The 25405-nt window shown below is 39.6% G+C and overlaps 1 protein-coding gene across 2 annotated transcripts in view; it reads left to right on the forward strand.

Annotated features, from left to right (window-relative positions):
• The window catches only part of LOC136753011 (transient receptor potential cation channel subfamily M member 4), a 139513-nt gene that overhangs the window by 61495 nt on the left and 52613 nt on the right, over positions 1-25405 (forward strand). For both annotated transcript variants that reach the window (XM_066708789.1, XM_066708790.1), the window contains one exon: positions 9018-9130. In XM_066708789.1, the coding sequence (XP_066564886.1) occupies positions 9018-9130 (113 nt within the window). The remainder of the gene's footprint in view (positions 1-9017; positions 9131-25405) is intronic.

A 25405-nucleotide genomic window follows, 5' to 3' on the forward strand; every position in this document is an offset into this window, starting at 1 on the left:
TACAGCAGTTCCTTCAACAACATAGTTAATAGTTGTTAGGTAAATTATGGCAGTTATTAATCCTTGTTTCTCAATTCATTTTTTACCAATAAACCATCATTTGAAATTATTTCCATAGTTTCATTAGGAAATTACTCATATTTTCATTATTATTTATTTATCTAAAATTTCCTTCCAAAATTGCCATTGTCTTGATTTGTATTTTACCCATTAATGGACATTCATTGTCTCAATATATAAATATATATATTTACTTTGAATAAACCTTCATCTATAATAATAGATTATATAATTCCATCCTTATTCTACAAAACTAAACCTTGTGATGACTGCTGTACAAATCTTTGTATAAACATTATCATCTATAATTTCCCAAAAGTTAGAACTGAATTGGCGCTGCTCTAAAGCCAATTCTATCGCCCAATAGACTTCTTATGCTATAAAACCTTTTTAACTAGAGCAAATATGTATTATTCGTTCATTACAAAGCATTGGCTTTGTTATCACATACAATTTTAGAACTAGTTTTTTTTACTCAATTCCCATATACTATAATGCAATACACCATAGTAGCATTATTCTGTGTGTACCCACTTACATCACATTGAAACATCAAATATCATTTCACATTTCAGTCATACAGCCAAAAGCACAATTCTTTCAATTCAGTAGTCATTAAACTATGGAAAGGATAGTTAATGCAATGTGCATAGTCCCACCAGACTCTGTATCGTTCAATTGCGCTTAGATTTAAAAGATTTAAAAGCGGTTGGAGTTGTATGACTATTCATGTTTCTTTTCAATCTATTTCCATATTGTTTCTTCAGGCCTTTCTCCAATTTTTCCTGAAAGATAAAATTGTTATTTTCAGCACCTTAATTGTTAATGCTGTGTCCATCTATTCCTGGACATCGCCACCCTCCTGTTGTCAGATGGAATCAGCAGAGTTAGTTAGTTTATTACTTTTACAATAATATGGTAAGCATCGTATGCTTCCACCATCCCCCTCCCTCCTGTCCGTCCACTCACACTGGCATCAGTGGACATGGGCCGCACCACTAAGAGCGAAGGCCAATGCGAGAGGGGCAGAATATGCACTTTGATGTGTCTTGGCATGTGGGTAGAGAACCTGTGGACTAAATGTGAGGGAAATTCTTTGTTGCTGGTTCATGTGAAGACAGATAATAGTAATTATTTTTCTATTAATCTGTATCAACATCAATATTATTAGCATTAGTAATGTAGCTATTCTCGATTTCCCAGGACATCACTGTTTGTTGCCAATGTTGCTTGGTTTATAGTAGTACACTTGCATTTAGTTACAAGGCAGCTCTCTTATCTCTCTGTCTTTTTTTCTCATTCCTCTCATTCCTCTCAGGCTGCTTGTCTGGGGGAGCTGAGCTCATACACACTTTCACTGCCCCCCCCTTCCTTTCTGGAGGCTGAATCCCTTCCTAATTGATAGGGTATTTCTGTTTATGAAAGGACTATTTCCATACAGTTTCATGACTTTAGGCTTTAAACTATGTCTCATTCAATTATTTATTTATTTTACATTATTATACCTTCAGTAACTTCCTTATTTTCCCTAATATTCCATTCAATCATCCTTAAAAAATTAATGCTGAAAGTGGCAGCACATGTCTTTCACACATATCAAACTCCCTTTTTCCATCTTCCCAAGACTTAACTCTTAAACCCCTCGTCAACGTCCTCAAACCTTCATCAATATCGCTCAGACCCTCTTAAAACATCGCTCTGTATCCTAACAGCTGTTATTTCTCCTTTTCCTAATTTCTTACTAGACAATTCAAGTTATATTTGATCAATTTGTATTATTACTATTTATACACATTTCGCTCCATTATTTGAAATAATGGATTAAGATATTTACCTTATCAAAATATCTTTAGAAAATAAGCATTTTAATTGATTTCAATAATGATTCCCAGATACCTCAGGAAAATATTTTTTTCAAAAAAAAAAAAAAAAAGTGTCCAGTCAGTGATTTCCCCAATGAAGAGCCTGCGTGGGCACTAAGACTGTCTGCCTGCGCGGCTCATATGTCTTTATTGTGTCAGCTTCGTCCTATTGAAGTCCAATCTACACTGGTACATGTTCAGAAGAACTGTTCCCAAAGCCAGATTGAACTTACCTACACATTGTATTTAGGGATCTTATATCTGGGGATTTCAAAAACTCACAGCTACCAAATGACCACATTTTTAATTTCCTGGAGTATCTGGTTATCTATGTATTCATATCTTCACCAAATTTCACTGTTTCCTCAGATTCCCATTTCAAAAATGAGCTCTAATTCAATTTTCAACATTTTATTTTTTATTTCTGGTTTGTAAAACTCATTCTAATAGTATTTTTTTTTCTTTAATTTATTCAATATTAATTTATCTCACTTATTCAATGCTTGTAATTTTATATTTTTATAGTATCATTAAAATTCTTACCCTTTAACTAATTCACTCATTTTAAATCCAAGGTCTAATTTTAACTTTTATTTCAGGTATTTTATGCTAGGCACCATACATTTTTTGAAAATTAGACTACAATATGTTACTATACTGTTTACATTCTCCTGCCTGGATTTTACATCAGGCTATCAGGGCTGCACCAGAGTGCTGCTCATGTGGATTTCAGCCTTTCATTTTCCTTTCATTTGACTTTACAGAATTTGTCCATAATATGATTTTTAACAAACAAATTCTTGTCCTTCTGAGTCTTAGAGGACACCGTGACTACTTATTTACTTTTATTATTATTATTATTATTATTATTATTATTATTATTATTATTAATCTATTTATTTAGTGTATATTTGTATTACTTTAACATTATTCTTATAATAGAATATATTATTTATTTCTTATTTCTGATGCCTTATGCACTCTGTATACAGTTAAATGTTTAGATCCTCATTAATGTGTTGTTAAAACATCAATAACTGCATAATTTTAAATAAAACTCTGAAATATTGGTTACTTCCCTTCTCAGTCTTATTCTGGACTATGTACAATATTAAAAATACAATGTATACAAAACAGACATTTACCTTGCATAACCTTCAGACTATATATGTACATAAACACAAAGCACATACACATTGAAATCCAAGGATAATTCAAATATTAGATTAGTGGCATGTTTTGTTGACCCTGCAGTGTCTCAAACAGCCCTTATCATTTATTTAATATGTTATTATTTAAAATAAGATGTAAAATAATCTCTTTCAATTATTTCACTACTTTGGTGTTTTCTTGATCCATTATGATCAATTTCTTCTCTAAATTCTTATTATTCAGACAAATAATTATAGAAACTTTGTCGGTTTTTATCTTTTTTACCATTTGAAGTTTAACATTTTTTAAACTTCTCCTGTAGGAATTGACACGTAATGTAATGCCATTATGCCAATCCTATCTTGCCAACGATGGGGATATATCGTTGGACTTTATTGTACCTCAGGTTCCGTCTGACTTTGACTGCCACTAACTGCCTTAGGTAACGAGGTAACATCTTTAGCTTTGAGAGGAGAAACAGGAAATCCACAAGTGGACAAGCCCATGGGCGATACATTCCTGGGCCATTTCTCTTATCATACAAAAACAGAAGTGGAAGCAGAGAGAATAATTTCAATAGGATGTATCTTTAACAACCACTTTGTTGGTTTTGCTAGGCTAGATAAAGCGAATTTGCTCAGTCTGTATACAAGCCATTTCTAATGCTAACATCAATATAAAACATTATATTATTATCACAAAACACTTTCTTCAACTTTCCTATACAGAGACTTCATACATCAAACCCAAAATTAGAAAACAAATCTATGTAACAGGGCTCATTCGTGGATAATGAGCCCGTTACAAAGTGACGTAACCCCTCAGTAAAAATAGTACAGTGTTGAGCCTCCCGTGGTAGGAGGCCCGGCCTTTTAGCGTAGAGGGCTTAAGACTGTACTGCGCTGGAGCCGCTGCGGTGCGGAGCGCTCAGAGGAGCGCCAGTAGTGCGTGGTTTGAATCCCGGGTGGGGAGCTCCGACCCGCATCGGCTACATCTAGATTAATTGATGTTGCATATACAGTTAGGTCCATAAATATTTGGACAAGGACACAGTTTTCATCATTTTGGCTCTGTACGCCTCCACAATGGATTTGAAAGGAAACGATCAAGATGTGCTTTAAGTGTAGACTTTCATTTTTAATTTGAGGGTAGTTACATCCAAGTTGGGTGAATGGTGTAGGATTTACACCCATTTTTATATGTGTTCCCCCCCAATTTTAGGGGCTCAAAAGTATTTGTACAAACTAACATAATCATTAATTAAATTGGTTGCAAGTCTTGAACCCATAGACATCAGCAGATGTTGTGTTTCTTCCCTGGTGATGCTCTGCCAGGCCTGTACTACAGCTGTCTTTAGTTCCTGTTTGTTCTTTGGGTGTTTTGCCTTCAGTTTTACCTTCAGCAAGTGAAATGCATGCTCAATTGGATTCAGGACAGGTGGTTGACTTGGCTATTGCAGAACATTGCACTTCTTTGCCTTAAAGTCTTGGGTTGCTTTCACAGTATGCTTCAGGTCATTGTCCATCTGCATTGTGAAGTGCCGTCCAATGATTTTTTAAGCATTTGGCTGAATCTGAGCAGATAATATTGCTCTAAACACTTCAGAATTCATCCTGCTGCTTTTGTCAGCAGTCAACCAGTTCCCTTGGCAGCCATACATGCCCATGCCATAAAACTACCTCCACCATGCATCACAGGTGAGGTGGTATGCTTTGTATCATGAGCAGTTCCTTCCCTTCTCCATACTCTTCTCTTCCCATCATTCTGGTACAAGTTGATCTTTGTCTCATCTGTCCATAGGATGTTGTTCCAGAACTGTACAGGGTTCTTTTAGATGTTTTTTTGGCAAACTATAATCTGATCTTCCTGTTTCCTATTTGTATCTTGTGGTAAACCCTCTGTATTTACTCTGGTGAAGTCTTCTATTGATTGTTGACACAGATATGCCTACCTCCTGGAGGATTTTCTTGATCTGGCCCACTGTTGTGAAGGGGTTTTTCTTCACCAGGGAAAGAATTCTTCTGTCATCCACCACAGTTGTTTTCTGTGGTCTTTTGGTGTTCCTGAGCTCACCAGTGCATTATTTTTAAGAATGTACCAAATAGTTGATTTGGCCACACCTGATGTTTTTGATATCTCCCTGATTGGCTTGTTTTGATTTCTAAGGCAAAACTGAAGGCAATGCCCAAAGAACAAGCAGGAACTAAAGACAGCTGTGGTACAGGTCTGGCAGAGCATCACCAGGGAAGAAAAACAGCATCTCATGATGTCTATGGGTTCCAGACTTTAGGCAGTAATTGACTGCAATGGATTTGCAACCAAGTATTGAAACACACAATTTAATTAATGATTGTTAGTTTGTCCAAATGCTTTTGAGACCCTAAAATTTGGGGGACCACATTTAAAAATGGGTGTAATTCCTACACCGTTCACCGAATTTGAATGTAACTACCCTCAAATTGAAGATGAAAGTCTACACTTAAAGCACATCTTGATTGTTTCCTTTCAAATCCATTGTGGTGGCATACAGAGCCAAAATGATGACAATTGTGTCCATATCCAAATATTTATGGACCTAACTGTATGTATACATGTATATGATGTCTTTACACTGCCTTTCTCAGTAAGGTAAGCACATAGCAGCAAGCCCTGCTGTGTGTTCATCCTCTCCTAGCAGGATTTTTATTTTGCCTTAATTGCTGAGCTCTTGGAAGTCTGTGACCTGTGCTGAGAATTTGTGGAGGTGTGTGTCCCTAACTGTGGAGTATTTGGTACAGTGCATCTCATCCTCCACTCCCCCCTGCTCATACTGTCTACACAGTCTCTCCACTCTGGGCTTCCAGGAAAGGTGATTTAGACAAGGAATTTGGAGGAATTTAGATCTAGTTAGGTGTCAATTGGTGGCAGTTAGCTAAAAAATAAGGTACTTAAGTGGCTGTTGAGACGCATATAAAAGTCAAGCAGTTGAATTGAGGACAGGAGATTGTGTTTAGGGGACCAACAACTTGCCAGATTTATAAGCATGTGGCCACTACAGTGTCAGGTTTGCAGAATGATTGCCTTCCTGGATGATGATCTCCGGGAGGTAGTTATAGTAGGAGACTTGATTTATAGAGGCATAGTTCACACACTGTGTTCTAGTGAAAAGGATACTCGCATGGCATCATGCCTGCCTGGTGCTCAGGTTGCAGATGTCCCTAAACTAGTAGATGTGCTTCTGGCCAAAGCTGAATGATCCACTGATCATGGTCCACATTGGAACTAATGACATAGGAAAGGGTAGGCCAGAGGTTCTGCAAGACAAATTTAAAGAGTTTTATGTAAGAAACCTCCACGGTACTTTTTTCCGAAATACTACTGGTACAATGCGTCAGGCTAGGGAGACGGGCAGAGATTAGAAAGTTCAACATGTAGTTGAAATCCAGGTGTAGGGAAGAGGGCTTTAGATTTATGGGGCATTGGTCTTTCTTCTGGGATAGATGAGAACTGTACAAACTGGATGGTCTACATCTGAACAGATGGGGGGATAACACATTGGGAGAGCATTTGTGCAGAGCAATTGAGGATATTTTAAACTAGGGACCAGGGGGGCAGTTTGCTCTGACAATGGGAGATGTTCTACTAATGAAAGAAAACAAAGGGAAACTGCTAGTAGGAAACTCCTGAAATGTTTGTACCTCAATGCCAGGAATATAAGGAACAAGATGTTAGACCTAGAAGTTGGTGTGTGACTATGATGTTGTAGGATCAACAGAAACAGAATGGCTTACAGAAAATGATGGGGATGAATACAAGTTGAAAGGATAAACGGAGTTTAGGAGAGACAGGCATAATTGAAGAGGTGGTGGGTTAGCATTATATATCAGAAATGACATTGAGGCAGAACAACTCAAATTAGATCCTGCTAATGAAACAGAATCTTTGTGGTTTAAACTTTTGAATTAAAGGTCTGGAGGATTAGTGGTAGGAATGTGTTACAGACCACCACATTTAGATATTTAGAAAGATGTTGCATTGTGCAATTTAATCAGGACTACATGTAGCAAGGATGTGGCTGTTATAATGGGGGATTTCAATTGCCCAAACATAGACTGGGAAAGCCGAATGTGGAGGAGTGCGGGGTGTTAATGCACAGAGGGGATATAAAATCCATTTTTTTCACATCAGAGAATGCTACAGATCATTAGAAAGCGGATAGTCTCAGCTTTCATGGGATACCAGACACTTGGAAAACAACACAACAGTGAAGAGTACACATGGGATTAAAAAGAAGCACATGGATTTGGTGACTTTTTAAGGGTCCGGGGAGGGGTTGTCAGTTTAAGGGGTTACATTTTGTGAAACAAAACAATTCCATGATTAATTTTTTATCTCCAATTGTTTATTTGTTCTATGCTTTAATTTCAGAGTACACTGAGCCATTAAACTGTGTAAATTTCAATAAAAACTGGAAAAATTGAGGTGTTCTAAAACCCTTTGACCGGTAGTGTAGTTATAAAAAAGGATAATGGTAGATGATTTCAGTAATACTTTTGTTTTTAGAAGGGGGTGGGGTATATATACACTCACCTAAAGGATTATTAGGAACACCTGTTCAATTTCTCATTAATGCAATTATCTAACCAACCAATCACATGGCAGTTGCTTCAATGCCTTTAGGGGTGTGGTCCTGGTCAAGACAATCTCCTGAACTCCAAACTGAATGTCTGAATGGGAAAGAAAGGTGATTTAAGCAATTTTGAGCGTGGCATGGTTGTTGGTGCCAGACGGGCCGGTCTGAGTATTTCACAATCTGCTCAGTTACTGGGATTTTCACGCACAACCATTTCTAGGGTTTACAAAGAATGGTGTGAAAAGGGAAAAACATCCAGTATGCGGCAGTCCTGTGGGCGAAAATGCCTTGTTGATGCTAGAGGTCAGAGGAGAATGGGCCGACTGATTCAAGCTGATAGAAGAGCAACTTTGACTGAAATAACCACTCGCTACAACCGAGGTATGCAGCAAAGCATTTGTGAAGCCACAACACGTACAACCTTGAGGCGGATGGGCTACAACAGCAGAAGACCCCACTGGGTACCACTCATCTCCACTACAAATAGGAAAAAGAGGCTACAATTTGCACAAGCTCACCAAAATTGGACAGTTGAAGACTGGAAAAATATTGCCTGGTCTGATGAGTCTCGATTTCTGTTGAGACATTCAGATGGTAGAGTCAGAATTTGGCGTAAACAGAATGAGAACACGGATCCATCATGCCTTGTTACCAGTGTGCAGGCTGGTGGTGGTGGTGTAATGGTGTGGGGGATGTTTTCTTGGCACACTTTAGGCCCCTTAGTGCCAATTGGGCATCGTTTAAATGCCACGGCCTACCTGAGCATTGTTTCTGACCATGTCCATCCCTTTATGACCACCATGTACCCATCCTCTGATGGCTGCTTCCAGCAGGATAATGCACCATGTCACAAAGGTCGAATCATTTCAAATTGGTTTCTTGAACATGACATTGAGTTCACTGTACTAAACTGGCCCCCACAGTCACCAGATCTCAACCCAATAGAGCATCTTTGGGATGTGGTGGAACGGGAGCTTCGTGCCCTGGATGTGCATCCCACAAATCTCCATCAACTGCAAGATGCTATCCTATCAATATGGGCCAACATTTCTAAAGAATGCTTTCAGCACCTTGTTGAATCAATGGCACATAGAATTAAGGCAGTTCTGAAGGCGAAAGGGGGTCAAACACAGTATTAGTATGGTGTTCCTAATAATCCTTTAGGTGAGTGTATATCAGATTAACAGGAATGAGCACTCCATATGGGCCCCTCAGACTGGAACAGTAAATGTATGTATGCACATTTGTTGCAGTGTTAATGTACTTTAGTGTCCAGCCAATTGTTAGTGTGTCTGTATTGTATTGTGTCTGTCTCTCTCTCTCTCATTTAGAGCTTGTTGTCTCAGATTTGGTGGGGGGAAATGGACAGAAGCACGGAGGTATGGAAGCTTATGGTGTCATTCTTCTGTCCTCTTCTCATCTACACCAATCTCATCAAATTCAGGTCAGTCTCCCTCCCTCCCTTTGTCCTTCTTTCTCTTTCTCTCAGATAAATAAAGCCATCATTGTATTTTTGAGAAGGTTTTGCCGATGAGTAGACTAATTGAGAGCGGTGTTTGGGTAATGGGTGCCCCCATTCATACAGAATAAAATGTTAGAAACGGAGCTTTCTAAATTCTTCAAACTTGCAGGCGCTATTAAGATGATCCCGCTAAGCTGTAAGCGATCAGAGCTAATGCGTATACACTCATTTCGGCAACAGGTGTTCATGGAACAGAAATGTTTAGAATTTGCCAAAGTCAGACACAGGACGGTGAGAGAGAGCTATTTTGTTGTGTTTCTACTTTCAGACAGTCTTAGCATTCCTAATCTTATTCCTAGTTTGCTTTAATTGTAGTTAATTCAGTACAGCTGCTGTGTTGGTTATAGTAACTAGAATGAAGGAAAGGTGATCTAGACAAGGAATTTGAAGGTGGAGTCGGTTAGGTGTCAATTGATGGCAGATAGCTAAAACAAAGGTACTTAAGTGGCTGTTGAGAAACCACGCACTTTCTTGGTAAATAAAGACTTTGTGGACAAACAAAAAGACAGTTTTAAATTAAATTAAACCCAGCTAAATTTAGAAATATGTGACCACTACAGTGTTCAGTTTTGCAAAATGTTTGCCTTCCTGGATGAATTAATTCAGGAAGATTTAATCTGTGTACGTTGTCAGCATGTTAAGGTCCTAGAGATCAGAGTCCATGATCTTGAGGCTAAGATTGCCAATCTGCACTGTATTTTAGTGATATGGAAGAATTGGTCAATCAGCCCATTAGATAGATGTTTTGCACGCCAAAGCCTAAGAAGAGTTAGCCCTTAGAGGAGTAAAGTGCAGGGGGGCAGGGAGCACTGACAATGGGAGATGTTCTACTAATGAAAGAAAACAAAGGGAAACTGCTAGTAGAAAAGTCCTGAAATGTTCGTACCTCAATGCCAGGAGTATAAGGAACAAGATGTTAGACCTAGAAGAGACAGTGCTGACATGTGACTATGATGTTGTAGGAGTGACAGAAACATGGCTTACAGAAAATGATGGTGATGAATACAAGTTGAAAGGATACACAGCGTTTAGGAGAGACCGGCATAATGGAAGAGGTGGAGGGGTAGCATTATATATCAGAAATGAAATTGAGGCAGAACAACTCAAATTAGATCCTGCTAATGAAACAATCTTTGTGGGTTAAACTTTTGAATTAAAGGTCTGGAGGATTAGTGGTAGGAGTGTGTTACAGACCACCAAATTTAGATATTTAGAAAGATATTGCATTGTGCAATTTAATCAGGACTGCATGTAGCAAGGATGTGGCTGTTATAATGGGGGATTTCTATTGCCCAATCGTAGACTGTGAAAGCCCAGTTGGGACTACAGAAGCAGAAATAGAAATTATTGAGATGGCAAATGACTGCTTTCTAACTCAGTTTGTACCGGAAACAGAGAGAGCACATGCATTGATTTGATATTTTCAAATGACCTAGAGTCAGAAGGGCATTAGTTAGAGAATGATTGGCAAAATGCGATCATAATATGCTTAGCTTTGAGGCATACTCAAAAAACAAGGACCAAGTCTGAAACAATGGTGTACAATTTTAGAAAAGCAGACCTTGAAGGTATGAGACAGCCTTTAGAAGTCAGACCGGGGCACACCACGTACAGATTCAGTTGAAAATGGATGGTTATATTTCAAGAATATACTACTAGAGGCTCAGAAGAAATTTGTACCAAAACCTAGCAAACCGAGGACCAAGAAACCTTGGCTAAAATGGTTTAATACACTCCCAAAAATCATTTCTTACTACAACATTTTTTTTTCCTGAAGATCCATGGGCCAAGAATTTTTTTTCTTGGTAAATTCTTTCTTGGCTCAAGTAATGTATTCTCATCCCATGGTTATGTCAATTCCAGTCAGAATTTACTTGCAACAAGAAATTATTCTAATGAAATTAGTTACCTGATTTCTTGAAACAAGAGATTTACTGCATTCAGAAATTATTCAAATTACTTTTTTTTCCTGAAAAAGTGCTTTCTTCAAACTTTATTTTAAAAACACTTTTTTAACTAAGTGCAAAAGACTAAAATTAAAGGAACAAAACCAAGGATGCAAAACAAACACAAAAAACATCAATGGGATGTTTTAAATTGAAGATTTCATTTATTGATCCATCAAAATACATGTTAGATAATGTACAAACTGGAGCAGCATCACACTCTTTTTCAAGCCAGTTGGAGCAAATGCTCCTAAAGAAAAGAGATCTGGCAGAATCTGAAGAGCCTTGCTTGTCTTCTCTAGAGCAAAGAACAAACCTGTTACTCCAGCATTAATATTATTAATTTTAAATAAGTGGCATGCATGATGATTCAGTTGTCATTGTTGAATTTTAAGCACATCTGTGAAACAAGATGGCACAATGTTACACTGCCAGATGATTTCACACTATGGACTGACGTATCGACTGACTTGGCAATGTTTAATTTGTTATATTTTCGATGCTTTGACATTGAAAGTGCATGGGTCATATAAATAATATACACTCACATTTACAAAGTTTTCATAAAACGTGTAATATAAACCAATGCCCCAAAATGTACAAGTGACCACCACCGACTATTGATTGCCAAGGCACAAGTACAGAAACTGCAATTTTAACTTGAACAAAAATGTACATCCATCATTAGTGTATAAGGAAACTAAATATAGATTATTTTTCTCATGTTGATTTACCTTTGATCTTTGTTGCATTTTAAAAGTGTAAAATATTTTGTGTACTGCTGTTACTGTATGATGATTCTTGAAATGTATATTTAGTTTAATCTGTAAGTCACCCTTGGTAAGGTCATCTGCTAAGAAAAAATATATAAATAAATAATACATTAATTAATAATATCACCTGAAACTGAAGGTACTGTTTTACAACTTTATTTAAGGTTAAGTTAGATTTTACTTGCTATAAGAAATTACTGCACTGCACAGTTCCTTACACTAAGAAAACACAAGAGGACTTGTGTGAGCTTATTGAAATAGATATGTTTTTCTTGTTACAAGAAAATTATTCTGGTTAGAATCTCAAGAAATCACTTGGTAACATTATCATGCCAAGAGAAATCAAGAAGTTTATTCTTGTGCTCTTGGAATAACTAAGCATTTTTTCTTACTCCAAGAAAATTCTTCTGTTAAGAATCTCAAGAAATCACTTTTGGTAGTGTAGAATTATGCAAGAAAATATCAAGAAAAAGAAAATGTTGAATAGCGCATACAAAAAAGATTTAGACTAAAATACATAGAATATATAGAATGCAAAGAAATGTTAAGAGAGGGATCAGGAAAGCAAAGAGGGAAATAGAAGAAACATAGCTCTTGGAGCTAAAACTAATGCCAAGAGATTTTTTCAATACTATAAGAGCAGGAGGTCAATATAGGAGAAAATGAAACGGCTAATAGCAACAAATTTCAGAAAACGAACGGCATGTGGCAAATGTTCTAAATGAGTATTTCGCAGATGTTTTTACAACATAAAAAGCAGATTACATGCCAGAGGTTAACTATCAGTTCAGTCAAACTCTAAGAGATATTTGCATAAATGAGGAGGAGGTACTAAAGGAACTAGCAGAAATAAAAACAAATCACCTGGGCCAGCAGTACTTAAATAAATGAGGGAGATTATGAATAGGCTACTAACTAAAATAGAGGAGCATCTTAATGAAAAACATATACTTGGTGATAGTCAACATTGGTTTAGACAAGGCAGACACTACAGTCTGTACAGGCATTTAGGTATTTTCATCTGGTGCAGCCTGCGGAGGTGCAAGCAGAGCCTATGCTTCTGCGTCAGCTCGCCGAGTCTCTGGAGGAGGCGATGGGTTTCCTGCCCATAGTGACAGTAGTGGTGACATCCTCCTTCAAGTGCATGATCAGTGTCCAGGCAGTGTGTACATAGATCATGCCCATCATCAGGAGGGCAGTTTTGATTGACATCGCATGCAGTGTTGGAAAGCTCCCTTGGGCTTCATGGGGAAGATTAAGTTCCCTTTCAAATCGAAAGATAGCCATTACCGAATAGGAAGAGCCTTCTGACCTGCCAATCTGTGAAAACATGTGTCAAAGCTGCCCAATAGGGGCCCTGCTGGCAGGAGGAAGACCCACACACGGTGTCTGTGAAAAGTCTCCTCCTGACCGCAGCTTCCTGCCATTTCTTATTTCACTTTGCCAGTGATACAGCTTTAGTTTTGATTTCGCTTTGTGGGCGTGCTAAAAGCTAGAGAATTGTGCTCCCCAGCTTTTCGGAGTTTGGTTAGTTTCCTTATTCCCTAATCAGAATATCTGTTGCGCTCTTCAGAATATTCTGCAACGTTGTTGCTTAAAAGAGTGTACTTTTCGGAGGAGGTAAATGTACAGCGGCAGTCTCGCTCAAGGCCGGCTTCTGCCCCTCTACAGAGATCTGCTGTGTGCCTGATTACCTTTTTCTTGAATCTTTACAGAATATTAATAAAAGAAAGTGTGTTGCTGGAAAGAGAGTCTCTCTCTACCGCTTTCGGTTCGTGGACCGCTCCTCCCTGTTCCTTCTCAAAGTGTTTTCTTGAGGCCGAGCCCTCGACACTTTTGACATCGACCCTGCCTTAAACATCGACACTCTCGATGTCGCCCTCGACATCGACGCCCTCGATGTCGACCACGCTCTTAACATCAATGACCTCGACCCCGCCCACGATGACCAGTCGTCTCCCACAAGACCTGTGACACCAGTGGTCGGGGGAGAAGGAGACGGGCTTTTTTTGGAGCTGGGAGAGTTTGCATTGCCTGATATTGCAACCTACATTGAAGGGCTAAGGGAGTAGGATTTGCAGCTGGAACTTCTCACCAAGATGAAGCCAAAAGGAGCATTTCACCTCTGCTCCCACTGCGAAGCAAAACTGCCCTCAGATGATGGGCATGATCTTTGTGTGCGGTGCCTGGGCAGTGAGCATGCACTTGAGGCACTCAGGGGAGAGGGGGTGCTGCACCCACTGTGCAGACTTCACCAAGACCACCAGGCGTAGGAGAGCTGATCATTCCCCATCTTCCTCCAGGGCTTCGACGAGCTGCCAGGGGAGATCAGTTTGAGGAAGCCAGCGCGAGGCCCCATCATCACTCCGCACCCTGCCCCCATCAGTCCTCCAGAAGGAGGAGGGGTTCTGCTGTACAGCCTCCAGGTCCAACATTGTGGATCCCCCCACTTCATCAGGGAATCGGAGGAAGCTGGCTTAGTGACGGAGCTATTTGCAGGGCCCAGCGCTGATGCGCAGTGCAACAGAGGCGGTGGACGTTCCCTGGATCCCAATAACAGGAACCGCCTCATGAGGGAGAAGCCTGTGAAGTCTGCGGAGACGCTCCCGTTTTTCCAGGACTTTGTGAAGGTAGTTCAGTCCTCCTGGACGAAGCCAGCATCCGCACCTGTGACATCATGTCAGGCGGAGCTGATGTGCGCCACAGAGGGGGCAGAACAGATGTGCCTACTCAACGCTCCTATTACACCGGGGCAGACATTCAGGGAGATCGTAGACCTCAGCATTGAGCATTCAGCAAAGGAAATGTCCTCCAAATATGCTGACCTGCAGCAGTCACGCCAGCCTCAGTCACACCATTGGCCCTACCGACAGCACCGGGGAAGGCAGTGGGTTAGGAGCAAAATCCCCCTGCAACATGCAGCAAAGTGGAAAGAACAGGCTCTCCGGCTGGAGACCTAGGGGCAAAAGTGATCCCCTTAAGCCCCCTGCGAAGCCGCAGGAGCATCCCTGAAGGGATGCGGCCGCCATCGCTGCTGTATGCCTTCCCCCCACTGCCACTTCTTCCACTGACACTGGAGAGGATTCACCAGGAAGGAGCCCAAGTCGTCCTGATCGCCCCCCGGTGGCCGAGACAGTTGTGGTTCGCTACAATGGCACAGATGCTCAGTGCGGAACCCTGGCAGCTCCCGCTACTCAAGGACTTACTCAGTGAAGCGGAGGGACTTCTGTGGCACCCCAGCCCAGCACAGCTACAGTTGTGGGTCTGGCCCCTGAAAGGGCACCACCTAATGTCTATGGGACTACCGGATAATGTGGAGACACTACAGTTGGCCAGGGCCCCCTCTACCAGAGCTCAATATACTATAAGTGGTCAGCCTTACAAAGCTGGGGCCTAGCCAAACACGTGGATCCAGTGTCAGGCCCCATGTCAACCATCCTGTGCTTCCTGCAACAGCTGCTGGAGGAAGGGAAATCTGCATCCACGCTGAAGGTGTATCTGGTTGCTATCTCAGCATGTTATGATAAGATTGACAGTGTCTCTCCAGGAGCTCACTTCCAGTCAACCCAATTTCTCAAGGGTGCGAGACAATTCAGACCACCAGTAAAAGACACAATTCCGGCCAGGGACTTGGAATTAGTTCTACACGGGCTTAGCGGAGCTCCCTTTGAGACCATTTCCACAATGGAGCTCCATTTTCTCTAGCTCAAAGTGTCCTTCCTTTGTAGTGATAACGTTGGCAAGGAGAATTAGGGTGTGTTCTTGGTCCGGACCAAAAAACGAAAATGATACATTCTTAGTCCTGTTTCGCTTAGCGTCCACACTGGCATTTTTAACACCGAACCTAAACAAAAGCATAAGGATAAGGTTACAACCTGATTGGACAGCTTTTATGACGTATATTTTGCGACGGAACTTGCCGAACATCGTAAAAAAAACGCTTCATGGATTTGCATGTCATCCTTTCACAGCTGAACATCCACAACCATGCGGTCTCCTGGGCTAAATGCGCTCGTTGGCTTTGTGTTTATATGGTGGTATTCACACCAGCTGAGAACAAACAAGGAGCGCATAAAATGTGTAAAGGAGGCAAAACAGCACCAGGAATTCGTCCATTCCACACTTCATCGATGTGCTGCAAGGAGACGGCGGTTCCAATGCCTGTAACGAACATTGGGCAACATAGCTCCTATTATAAGAAGAACCAGGTATACTCATTCTGTCCTTTGAAATCAAAGAATCAAGTACAGTACTTACAAGACCAGAATTACATTTGTTTGACAACTGTTTTATCAAGTTATATATAGGGTCACATCTTGTGACATCACATCCTATTATTGGTCCGTTTAGACGTCTTTGGTCCATGTTGCATTCATATGTCAATCGAACCGCACCAGAATTTTTTGGTGCGCGCCAAGGTTCGGTTGGCAGTGTACACACTTGTTCAAATGAACCGCAGTAACAGAGCAATCGCACCAGAGTTTGTTTTAATCAAACCAAACCTGCCAAGTGTGAATACATCCTTAGTGATATTCACGCTTTTTCTGTGGATAAAGCCTGTCTGATCTTCTCAGGAAGCAACGACAGAGTCATTCTGAGGATGAACCCGGCCTTCCTACCCAAGGTTGTGTCAGTGTTTCACATAAATCAACCATTTGTCCTGGAGTCTTTTCAACCCCCTCCACATGCTTTGGATAAGGACCTCAGACTACACACAATCTGCCCTATCCGGGCCTTAAAGTGTTACATGGAGAGGACTGTGCACAGCCACAGATCTGACCAGCTGTTTGTGTGCTACGGTTCTACCACCAGATGGTGGACCGTTTCCAAACAACGACTGGCACACTTGGTTGCAGACCCGATCCGGCTCACCTATGAGACTGCTAGTCCCCATGCCTCAGCACATCTCGGCACACTCTCCCAGGGGACAGGACATGTCGTGGGCTCTCTTTAATTGCGCCTCGCTTGAAGACTTGTGTAATGCTGCAACCTGGTCTGGTCAGCAGACCTTCACGAGGTTCTACTGTCTCAATGTTGTGGACCAGCTACATCCCACACTGGGCACTCAGGTACTACAAGCAGCTTGCACTCAGGCTCCGTGAGGCTCTGCTGCACTTGCCATGTGGGATTGGGGCTTAAATCAGGTGTCAGGACTTGCGATAGCTCTAGTATAGTCTTCCCATTCGGTAATGGCTGTCTTTCGATTTGAAAGGGAATGATAGGTTATTATAATAACCACGGTTCCCTGAAAAAGAAAGACAGCCATTACCCTACAGGGGTTGCTCGGCCAGACGACCTTCCTGACGAAGAAGTGGCAGGCAGCTGCGGTCAGGAGGAGACTTTTCACAGACGCCGGGGGTGGGTCTTCCTCCTGCCAGCAGTGCCCCTATTGGGTATCTTTGGTACATGTTTTCACACATTGTCAGGTCAGAAGGCTCTTCCCATTCGGTAATGGCTGTCTTTCTTTTTCAGGGAACCATGGTTATGATAGGTTATTATCATTTGTACCTCCACTATGCTCTCCACAAAAGACGACAGGCTCTGCGGTAAGAATATCTATCCTAGCTCCTTGCAGGAGATTGCGTCACCTCTACATGTGCTGTCTGTCCAGATGTCAGTACCAGGAGCTGTGTCTTTTACGTCGAAGGGTGTTCCATCGAGGGAGATGACAATCTCGAACGTTGAAGCATCGACTTCTTTGTTCTGTCGATGTCAAGGTAATGTCAGTGCTCCAGAATGCAGACCAAAGTCGCAGCAGCTCCAAAGAGTGCAGAAAAAAATGTATTACTCCGAAGATAAACCAAAAATTACCAACTCTGTAGAGAAGGGGATCGCTCTTCTCCAATGCTCTGGACACAAGCGATCACAAAGCACCTTATCACTGGCAGTGAAAGAAGAAATGGCAGGCTGCAGCTTTCAAGAGGAGACTTTTCACAGACTCCTCCTGCCAGGTCAGAAGGCTCTTCCCATACAGTAATGGCTGTCTTTCGATTTGAAAGGGAACACGCATGTGTACACAAGCACTGACAGTATGCACTGCTTTGAGTGTGGTGATATTTGTCATAAGAAGGTAGCCTGCCACCATAAAGAGCCCGGCATAGTGGTAAGTGGATCTTGGGTAGGCAGACAGATGGTTAGGAGTGAATGGTGTGAACGGGAAATTGGATTTTTACAAAATGTAGAAGAGATGCAGTCAAGGGAAGAGGCTTTTTTACAGAGAGTTGCAGATAAACCACAGCCGAGACGGGCGCTGGGGGCTCTGCTGTAGAAGGGGTGATAATTAGAGCAGGTTTCTCCAGCTCCTATTTCTTCAGTCTGGAATGAAGGACTGTGCAATGCAGATACATGCAGTGTTTTGTGAGAGAGAGATCACAGACCTGGGGAAGATGAGGGTGGAGGAGGTGGGGATTTACACTGACCTGTATCGGATGGAGGGCTCTGATCCACAGAACACAAAGCTTTAACACCAGTATCTCTTGAAGTTTACCCCAGAATGGAGGACTGAGCTGGACAATACACTCAGCTTTCAGGAGCTCACGGTGGTCGTGCTACAGCTGTCCCTGGGTCGGGCTTCAGGCATAGATGGGCTGCCTGCAGAGTTTTATCAGAGGTTCTGGGGCATTATTTGGCGGGATTTTTATGAGGTGGTGTCTTAGTAGAGCACAGCTCTAGCTCAGAGTACAAAATTTAATTTATTGCTCATTGGAAAATCACCTGGAACAGTGGTAGGTATTTTGATTGAATGACAAAAATAAGAAACAATAAGAAAAATAAAACAACAAACCTAATCAGCAACTATCCTGTTGCTGAGAAGGGAATAACTAGAGCATAACTGCATCCTTTGTAATATGAGTCATCATTTTTAATATCAGTGTGATATTGTGTGTTATTCATACATATCACAAGATATTTTTAAACCCTGCAATATACTACATTTAAAGTTTTTTTTTTTATTCTTACAATGAATACATTGACAATATAAAATTGATAAACTATTTCAATATTTGTAAATATTAGTATTAGTTAAATTTGTATTGGTAGTACAGCTCCCTCTCTTTTTCAGGTCCACATGAATGTATAACATGTATTGCTTCATAAATGTATGCTATTATAAATCCAAGCCTTAATATCAAGCTCCCTAGTGGTGCAGTGGGTAAAGGCACGAAATACAAGACTAAGAGATGTTCTTGTAATTGGATATAGGCATGTTAAAATGTGTTGGTACCCCTCCACAAAAAACGAAGAATGCACAATTTCCTCTGAAATAACTTGAAACTGACAAAAGTAATTGGCATCCACCATTGCTTATTCCATATTTAATAGAAATCAGACTTTGCTTTTGCTTTTTTTTTCAACATAATATTCTAAATAATAAATCATGAAAATGGCATGGACAAAAATGATGGGACCCTCAACCTAATATTTTGTTACACAACCTCTAGAGGCAATCACTGCAATCAAATGTTTTCTGTAGCTCTCAATGATACTTCTGCACCTGTTAACAGGTAGTTTGGTCCACTCTTCCTGAGCAAACTGCTCCAGCTATCTCAGGTTTGATGGGTGCCTTCTCCAGACTGCAAGTTTCAGCTCTTTCCATAGATGTTCAATGGATTCAGATCAGGACTCATAGAAGGCCACTTCAGAACAGTCCAATGTTTTGTTCTTTTAGCTGTGTGTTTTGGGTCATTATCCTGTTGTAGGGCCCATGACTTTCGACTGAGACTGAGCTTTCTGACACTTGGCAGTACATTTCACTCCAGAATGCCTTGATAGTCTTGATTTCATTGTGCCCTGCACAGATTAAAGCCAGCCTGTGGCAGGCACAGCAAAGCAGCCCCAAAACATATCCAAGCTTCCTCCATGTTTCACTGTAGGTATGGTGATTTTCTTGGAAAGCTTCATTTTTTCATCTGTGAACATGGAGCTGATGTAACTTGCCAAAAAGCTCCAGTTTTGACTCATCTGTCCAAGGGACATTCTCCCAGAAGGATTGTGGCCTGTCAATATGCATTTTAGCAAATTCCAGTCTGGCTTTTTTATGTTTTCAAAAGTGGAGTCCTCCTGGTCTTCTTCCATGGAGGCCTCAAAAAGCGACGGATGGTGTGATCAGAAACTGACGTACCTTCACCTTGGAGTTCAGCTTGTATCTCTTTAGCAGTTAACCATGGATATTTTTCTGCCATTCGCACTATCCTTCTGTTCAATCTGGGGTCAATTTTCCTCTTGCGGCCACACCCAGGGAGGTTGGCTACAGTTCCATGGACCTTGAACTTCTTAATAATATTTGCAGATGTTGTCACAGGAGCATCAAGCTGCTTGGAGATGGTCTTGTAGCCTTTACCTTTAGCATGCTTTCTTTCTGATCTCCTCAGACAACTCTCTCCTTTGCTTTCTCTGGTCCATGTGTAGTGTGGTGCACACAATGATACCAAACGACACAGTGACTACTTTCCTCCATTTAAATAGGCTGAACGACAGATTGACAAGATTGGAGACGTGTGAAACTAATTTAAGAAACGCATTAGTTTGGAATATCACTATAATACAATTATTTATAATCTTTTCTAAGGGATACCAATAAATGCCATTTTTAATATCTTTGTAGAATGAGCAATAATTAATCTATTTTCACAGCTTCTTTGCTTTATTCTATGACATACTAAAGGCATGCATGTATACATGATGCAATAGCTTTTAATGTAATCACTTTTCAGGAGGAATATACCATTATTTCAATGAGCTGTAAGGGTACTGTGATCGAATCCCCCTGCAAGCTTGGCATGATGGTTGAGTTTCAGAGTATCTGGTCTGTACTAGAAGTCCCTGCCAGTGGTGGCATTGTCTGTGATTGATAGAGCATGTGCTCTGTCTCAAGAGCAGCTGTACATTCAGTGTGGTAGGATGTAATTAGATAAAGGTTGTAAATGTACATTTAGTTTTATGAATCTTTTTTATGAATTTACATTTACAAATCTGAATATAGGTCATAACATGAAGTGTCATGCACCAAGTATCACATCTGTGACATTAGCGGTTTGGAAGGAGAAGAGGTTTAATATTGTCTTACAACTGTCACTTAATCCTATGTTGACACCACACCATATGATGTATGACCTCCAAATTTCTTGTGGGACAGCCTGCTATAGGTATCTAACCAACACACCCATTTTGGTGAGTATCTATTATGATGTTTTAATTTCATGGTTGTTTGAAATTTATGGACAAAAACTAATACATTGATTTGGCCATAGCAGACATGTCTAATGAATTAGCTTTTAACAAATCTGACTGAGGACCAATCCAAGGTCATGTGTGCAAAATGTCACATCAGTCCACCTAACTGTTTCAGAGAAGATGATGATTGAATATTTTTTTACCAATCCAATATGACTGCCAAACCATGTGACAGATCGACTTGTCAAATCTGAATATGTCATAACATAAATGTATGCACCAATGTCAAATCTGTCCCATTAGTGGTTTTGTAGAAGAATATGATTGCATATTGTCTAATAATTGTAATTAATTAAATATTGTCACCCAACAATATGATGTATGACCTCCATATCTTGAGGGACAACTTCATATAGTCATCTACCAGCATACCAAGTTTGGTGAGTTTCTGTCCACTAGTTTTCATTTTATGGCAATTTGAAATATATGGTGGAATAATAATAATAATAACTAGAAGATACAGGCAACTTTTGAGGCTTCCAGGTGCTTGCATTCAAGAAATGTATGGTTTCAGACTCATAACAAAATTAATCAGATGAAGACATGTTGACAACATTTTTTGCATAAACATTTGGGTAAGCAGAGTATTCATGGTCAAGTTCCCCATCTTGTGGTCAAATATTTTAAGTTACAATCTCAAAAAACCAACTACACTTATTTGATTTAAATATATCAATTTAATTACATTAGTAATACTATGGAGGGTGATCGTGATTATGAAGATGAACATGAAGATGATTATGAACATGAAGATGAACATGAACATGATTATTAACATGAAGATGATTATGAGCACTGGATAGGACAATAAGCGCACTGGCTACCGCCCACAAGCTCAAGAGTTCAATGTTTTGTCACATTTAAAAAAAAAAAAAAAGAAATACAAGAGACGCTACAAAATGTAGAAGCGCACTGAGAAATGCAAAGAGACCTTGGAAGATAAATATATACATGTTGAAACTAATGAATGTATAAATACATGTTGAAATAAACAAACAAATAAATGGATAAATAAATAAATAGATATATACCTAAAAACAAATCATCCATACATCATAATTTGGACCCAAAAAATACCAGTGATGGTGATAAAGGTGAAATGCAGACTGTCCGCTTTTGCAATGTTGCCATAGAAAGTGGTTGGAAGTCAGACGCAGAGTGATGGCGGACAGACGTGTTTCAATGGAAGTTAAAACTGAATAGTTTCCATATTTTTTTGATTTTATTCGGGAAAATGTACAGACGCGCATCTACTCGCTCACACGGTATCTATAGATAAAGGGAGGTGTTAAATTAAGTGCTACAATGTACTCTATTGCATTCATTTTAGGCTTTATACATTGTATTGTGGAGCTATAGAACACTACATATACAGACAGGAAGGCTATATTCATAATGTAACGACTCGGGGGTCTGGCAGCGGTGGGGACTTGAACTTGAATGTAGATTCAGATTTAGCGAGGCACAAGCATGCTGTACTATGGTTAAGGCATACAACTCTGAGAGTGGTATTTTTTGGGTCCAAATTATAATGTATGGATGATGTTTTTTAGGTATATGTATTTTTTTTAAATATATATTTAATTTCATGGAGTTACATGGTTTCAGAGTATGGAGGACTATCAAATCTGAAATTTAAAATAAATACACAGAGAAAATAAATACACGATTAAACATGGACATTTAGGCCTATCTATGTATTTATTCATCTATTTATTTTTTTATATATTTCAACATTTATTTATACATTCATTAGTTTCAACATGTATATATTTATTCCCTGTTTGTCTCTTTGCTATTTACATTTCTCAGTGCGCTTCTACATTTTGTAGCGTCTCTTGTATTTCTTTTTTTTTTTGATGTGACAAAACGTTGAACTCTGTCAAACAGAGCTAGTGGGCGGTAGCCAGTGCACTTATCGTCTTATCCAGTGCTCATAATCATCTTCATGTTCACATTCATAATCATGTTAATAATCATGTTCATAATCATCTTCATGTTCATAATCACGTTCATCTTAATTTTGACACTGATCACCCTCCATAAATACCATCAATACCTCTAATATCATAATATATTAGTAAACACTTGATTCTCTAAGTTTCATTTTGTGTACTTTAAAACACAACCTAACCATTTAAGTAGCTTTAGATTGCTGCTGCTCTTCAATTTGTAGTTACCTTCTCAAGCTTATTTAGTTGCATACCTGGTGTTTCATATAGTTATCACATTGATTTCTGATGTGTGCGTTATATATATTTACAGCTGGAAAAGCAAAGTATATCACTAAGGAGCAAATAGCAGCAATTCGTTTTTACTATTGCGCCTGACCCGAGTATGTCCATTTTTTCAGGTGTAGCTCCCACAGTACACGTCTTATGTTCACCCTTTCAACTCTACTTTATAACTTGTATATTCATGTGTTGTGAATCACATTTAATTGTATGTTTTAGTTTCACTTTCATTTTCTCTCGTATTTCTTCACAGTTTCTCTACAGCTTAAACTTTCAAATTAAAGCAATATCCCACCACTACAGATTCAGCAACGTCATTGCTGTTATACCATTGTTCATATTCATGTATTTATTTTAATAATTTGTATTATCGGGGGTTGTGAATTACTTTTTATTGTATGTTTTAGTTTCACTTTCGGTTTCCCTCGCTTCTCTCCACAGCTTCTCTATAGCTCAAAAAATCCCTAACTATAACAAATCTCAGTTTACACTATTTCTATTTGCTTGTAGAAGTTTCTGTGTTTAAACAAATACTTTCCACTCTAATACTGTTGCAAGTGACTGATAGTTCTTAGTTTTTACGATGTACATGCCAAAGATGGCGCCTGAATCTTGTTTTCACAGTGAAAAATGATATATGCTGCCACAAGTGGTGACAGTGTGTCATTACAGTCAGAAACTTTGCCAAAATTGACTTTTTGTCTAAAACATTTGTTCATTGCTCCCATATTTCTTCATGTAGGAACTTTTCTTATAGAATATTTGTAGAGAACAGTCCACAAATGCTGTATACCAAAGCACACATCAGCCAGTCAAATGGTCTATGAGGAGTTGAAGCTCAAGTGTTTTCAGCATAATTGAAAATTGTGGGCACACCATGTGACTTATCAATTTCTTTATACAATCAAATCAAGTATTAACATAAGCGCACTATGTAGAAAAAGTTTCATAACTCAACTCTTTACCATTCCTGATAAAACGATGTTTGAAAACGGTCAATTTTTTTGGACTACATTCAAGATGGCTGCCAAACCATGTGACTTTAGGCCAACATATTGCATTCGAGTGACCATACCATAGACCCCTACACTCATACCAAGTTTGGTGAGTTTCATCAAGCGGTTCAACAGTTATAGGCATTTGAAAATATTCTGGTGGAAGAAAATAAAAATAACTAGAAGTTGCAGGCAACTTTTGAGGCTTCCAGGTGCTTGCAGTTGAGAAATGTTTGGTTTCAGACTCATAAAAATATGAATTAGATGAAGACATGTTTACAACAGTTTTTGCTTAAAGGTTTTGGTAAGCAGAGTATTCATGATCAAGTTCCCCCTCTTGTGGTCAAATATTTTAAGGAACAAGCCAGTTACAATCTCAATAAACCAACTACACTTACTTGATTGAAATATATCAATTTAATTACATTAGTAATACCATCAATACCTCTAATATCATAATATAGTAGTAAACACATGATTCTCTAAGTTTTATTTTGTCTACTTTAAAACACAATCTAACCATTTAAGTAGCTTTAGGTTGCTGCAGCTCTTTGCATTTGCATTTACCTTCTCAAGCTTATTTAGTTGCATACCTGGTGTTTCATATAGTTATCACGTTGATTTCTGATGTGTGCGTTATACATATTTACAGCTGGAAAAGCAAAGTACAGTGAGGGGAAAAAAGTATTTGATCCCCTGCTGATTTTGTACGTTTGCCCACTGACAAAGAAATGATCAGTCTATAATTTTAATGATAGGTGTATTTTAACAGTGAGAGACAGAATAACAACAAAAAAATCCAGAAAAACGCATTTCAAAAGGTTATACATTGATTTGCATGTTAATGAGGGAGATAAGTATTTGATCCCCTATCAATCAGCAAGATTTCTGGCTCCCAGGTGTCTTTTATACAGGTAAGAAGCTGAGATTAGGAGCACTCTCTTAAAGGGAGTGCTCCTAATCTCAGCTCGTTACCTGTATAAAAGACACCTGTCCACAGAAGCAATCAATCAAT

Source organism: Amia ocellicauda, chromosome 7, assembly GCF_036373705.1.
Source record: "Amia ocellicauda isolate fAmiCal2 chromosome 7, fAmiCal2.hap1, whole genome shotgun sequence".
NCBI classification, from domain to species: Eukaryota; Metazoa; Chordata; class Actinopteri; order Amiiformes; family Amiidae; genus Amia; species Amia ocellicauda.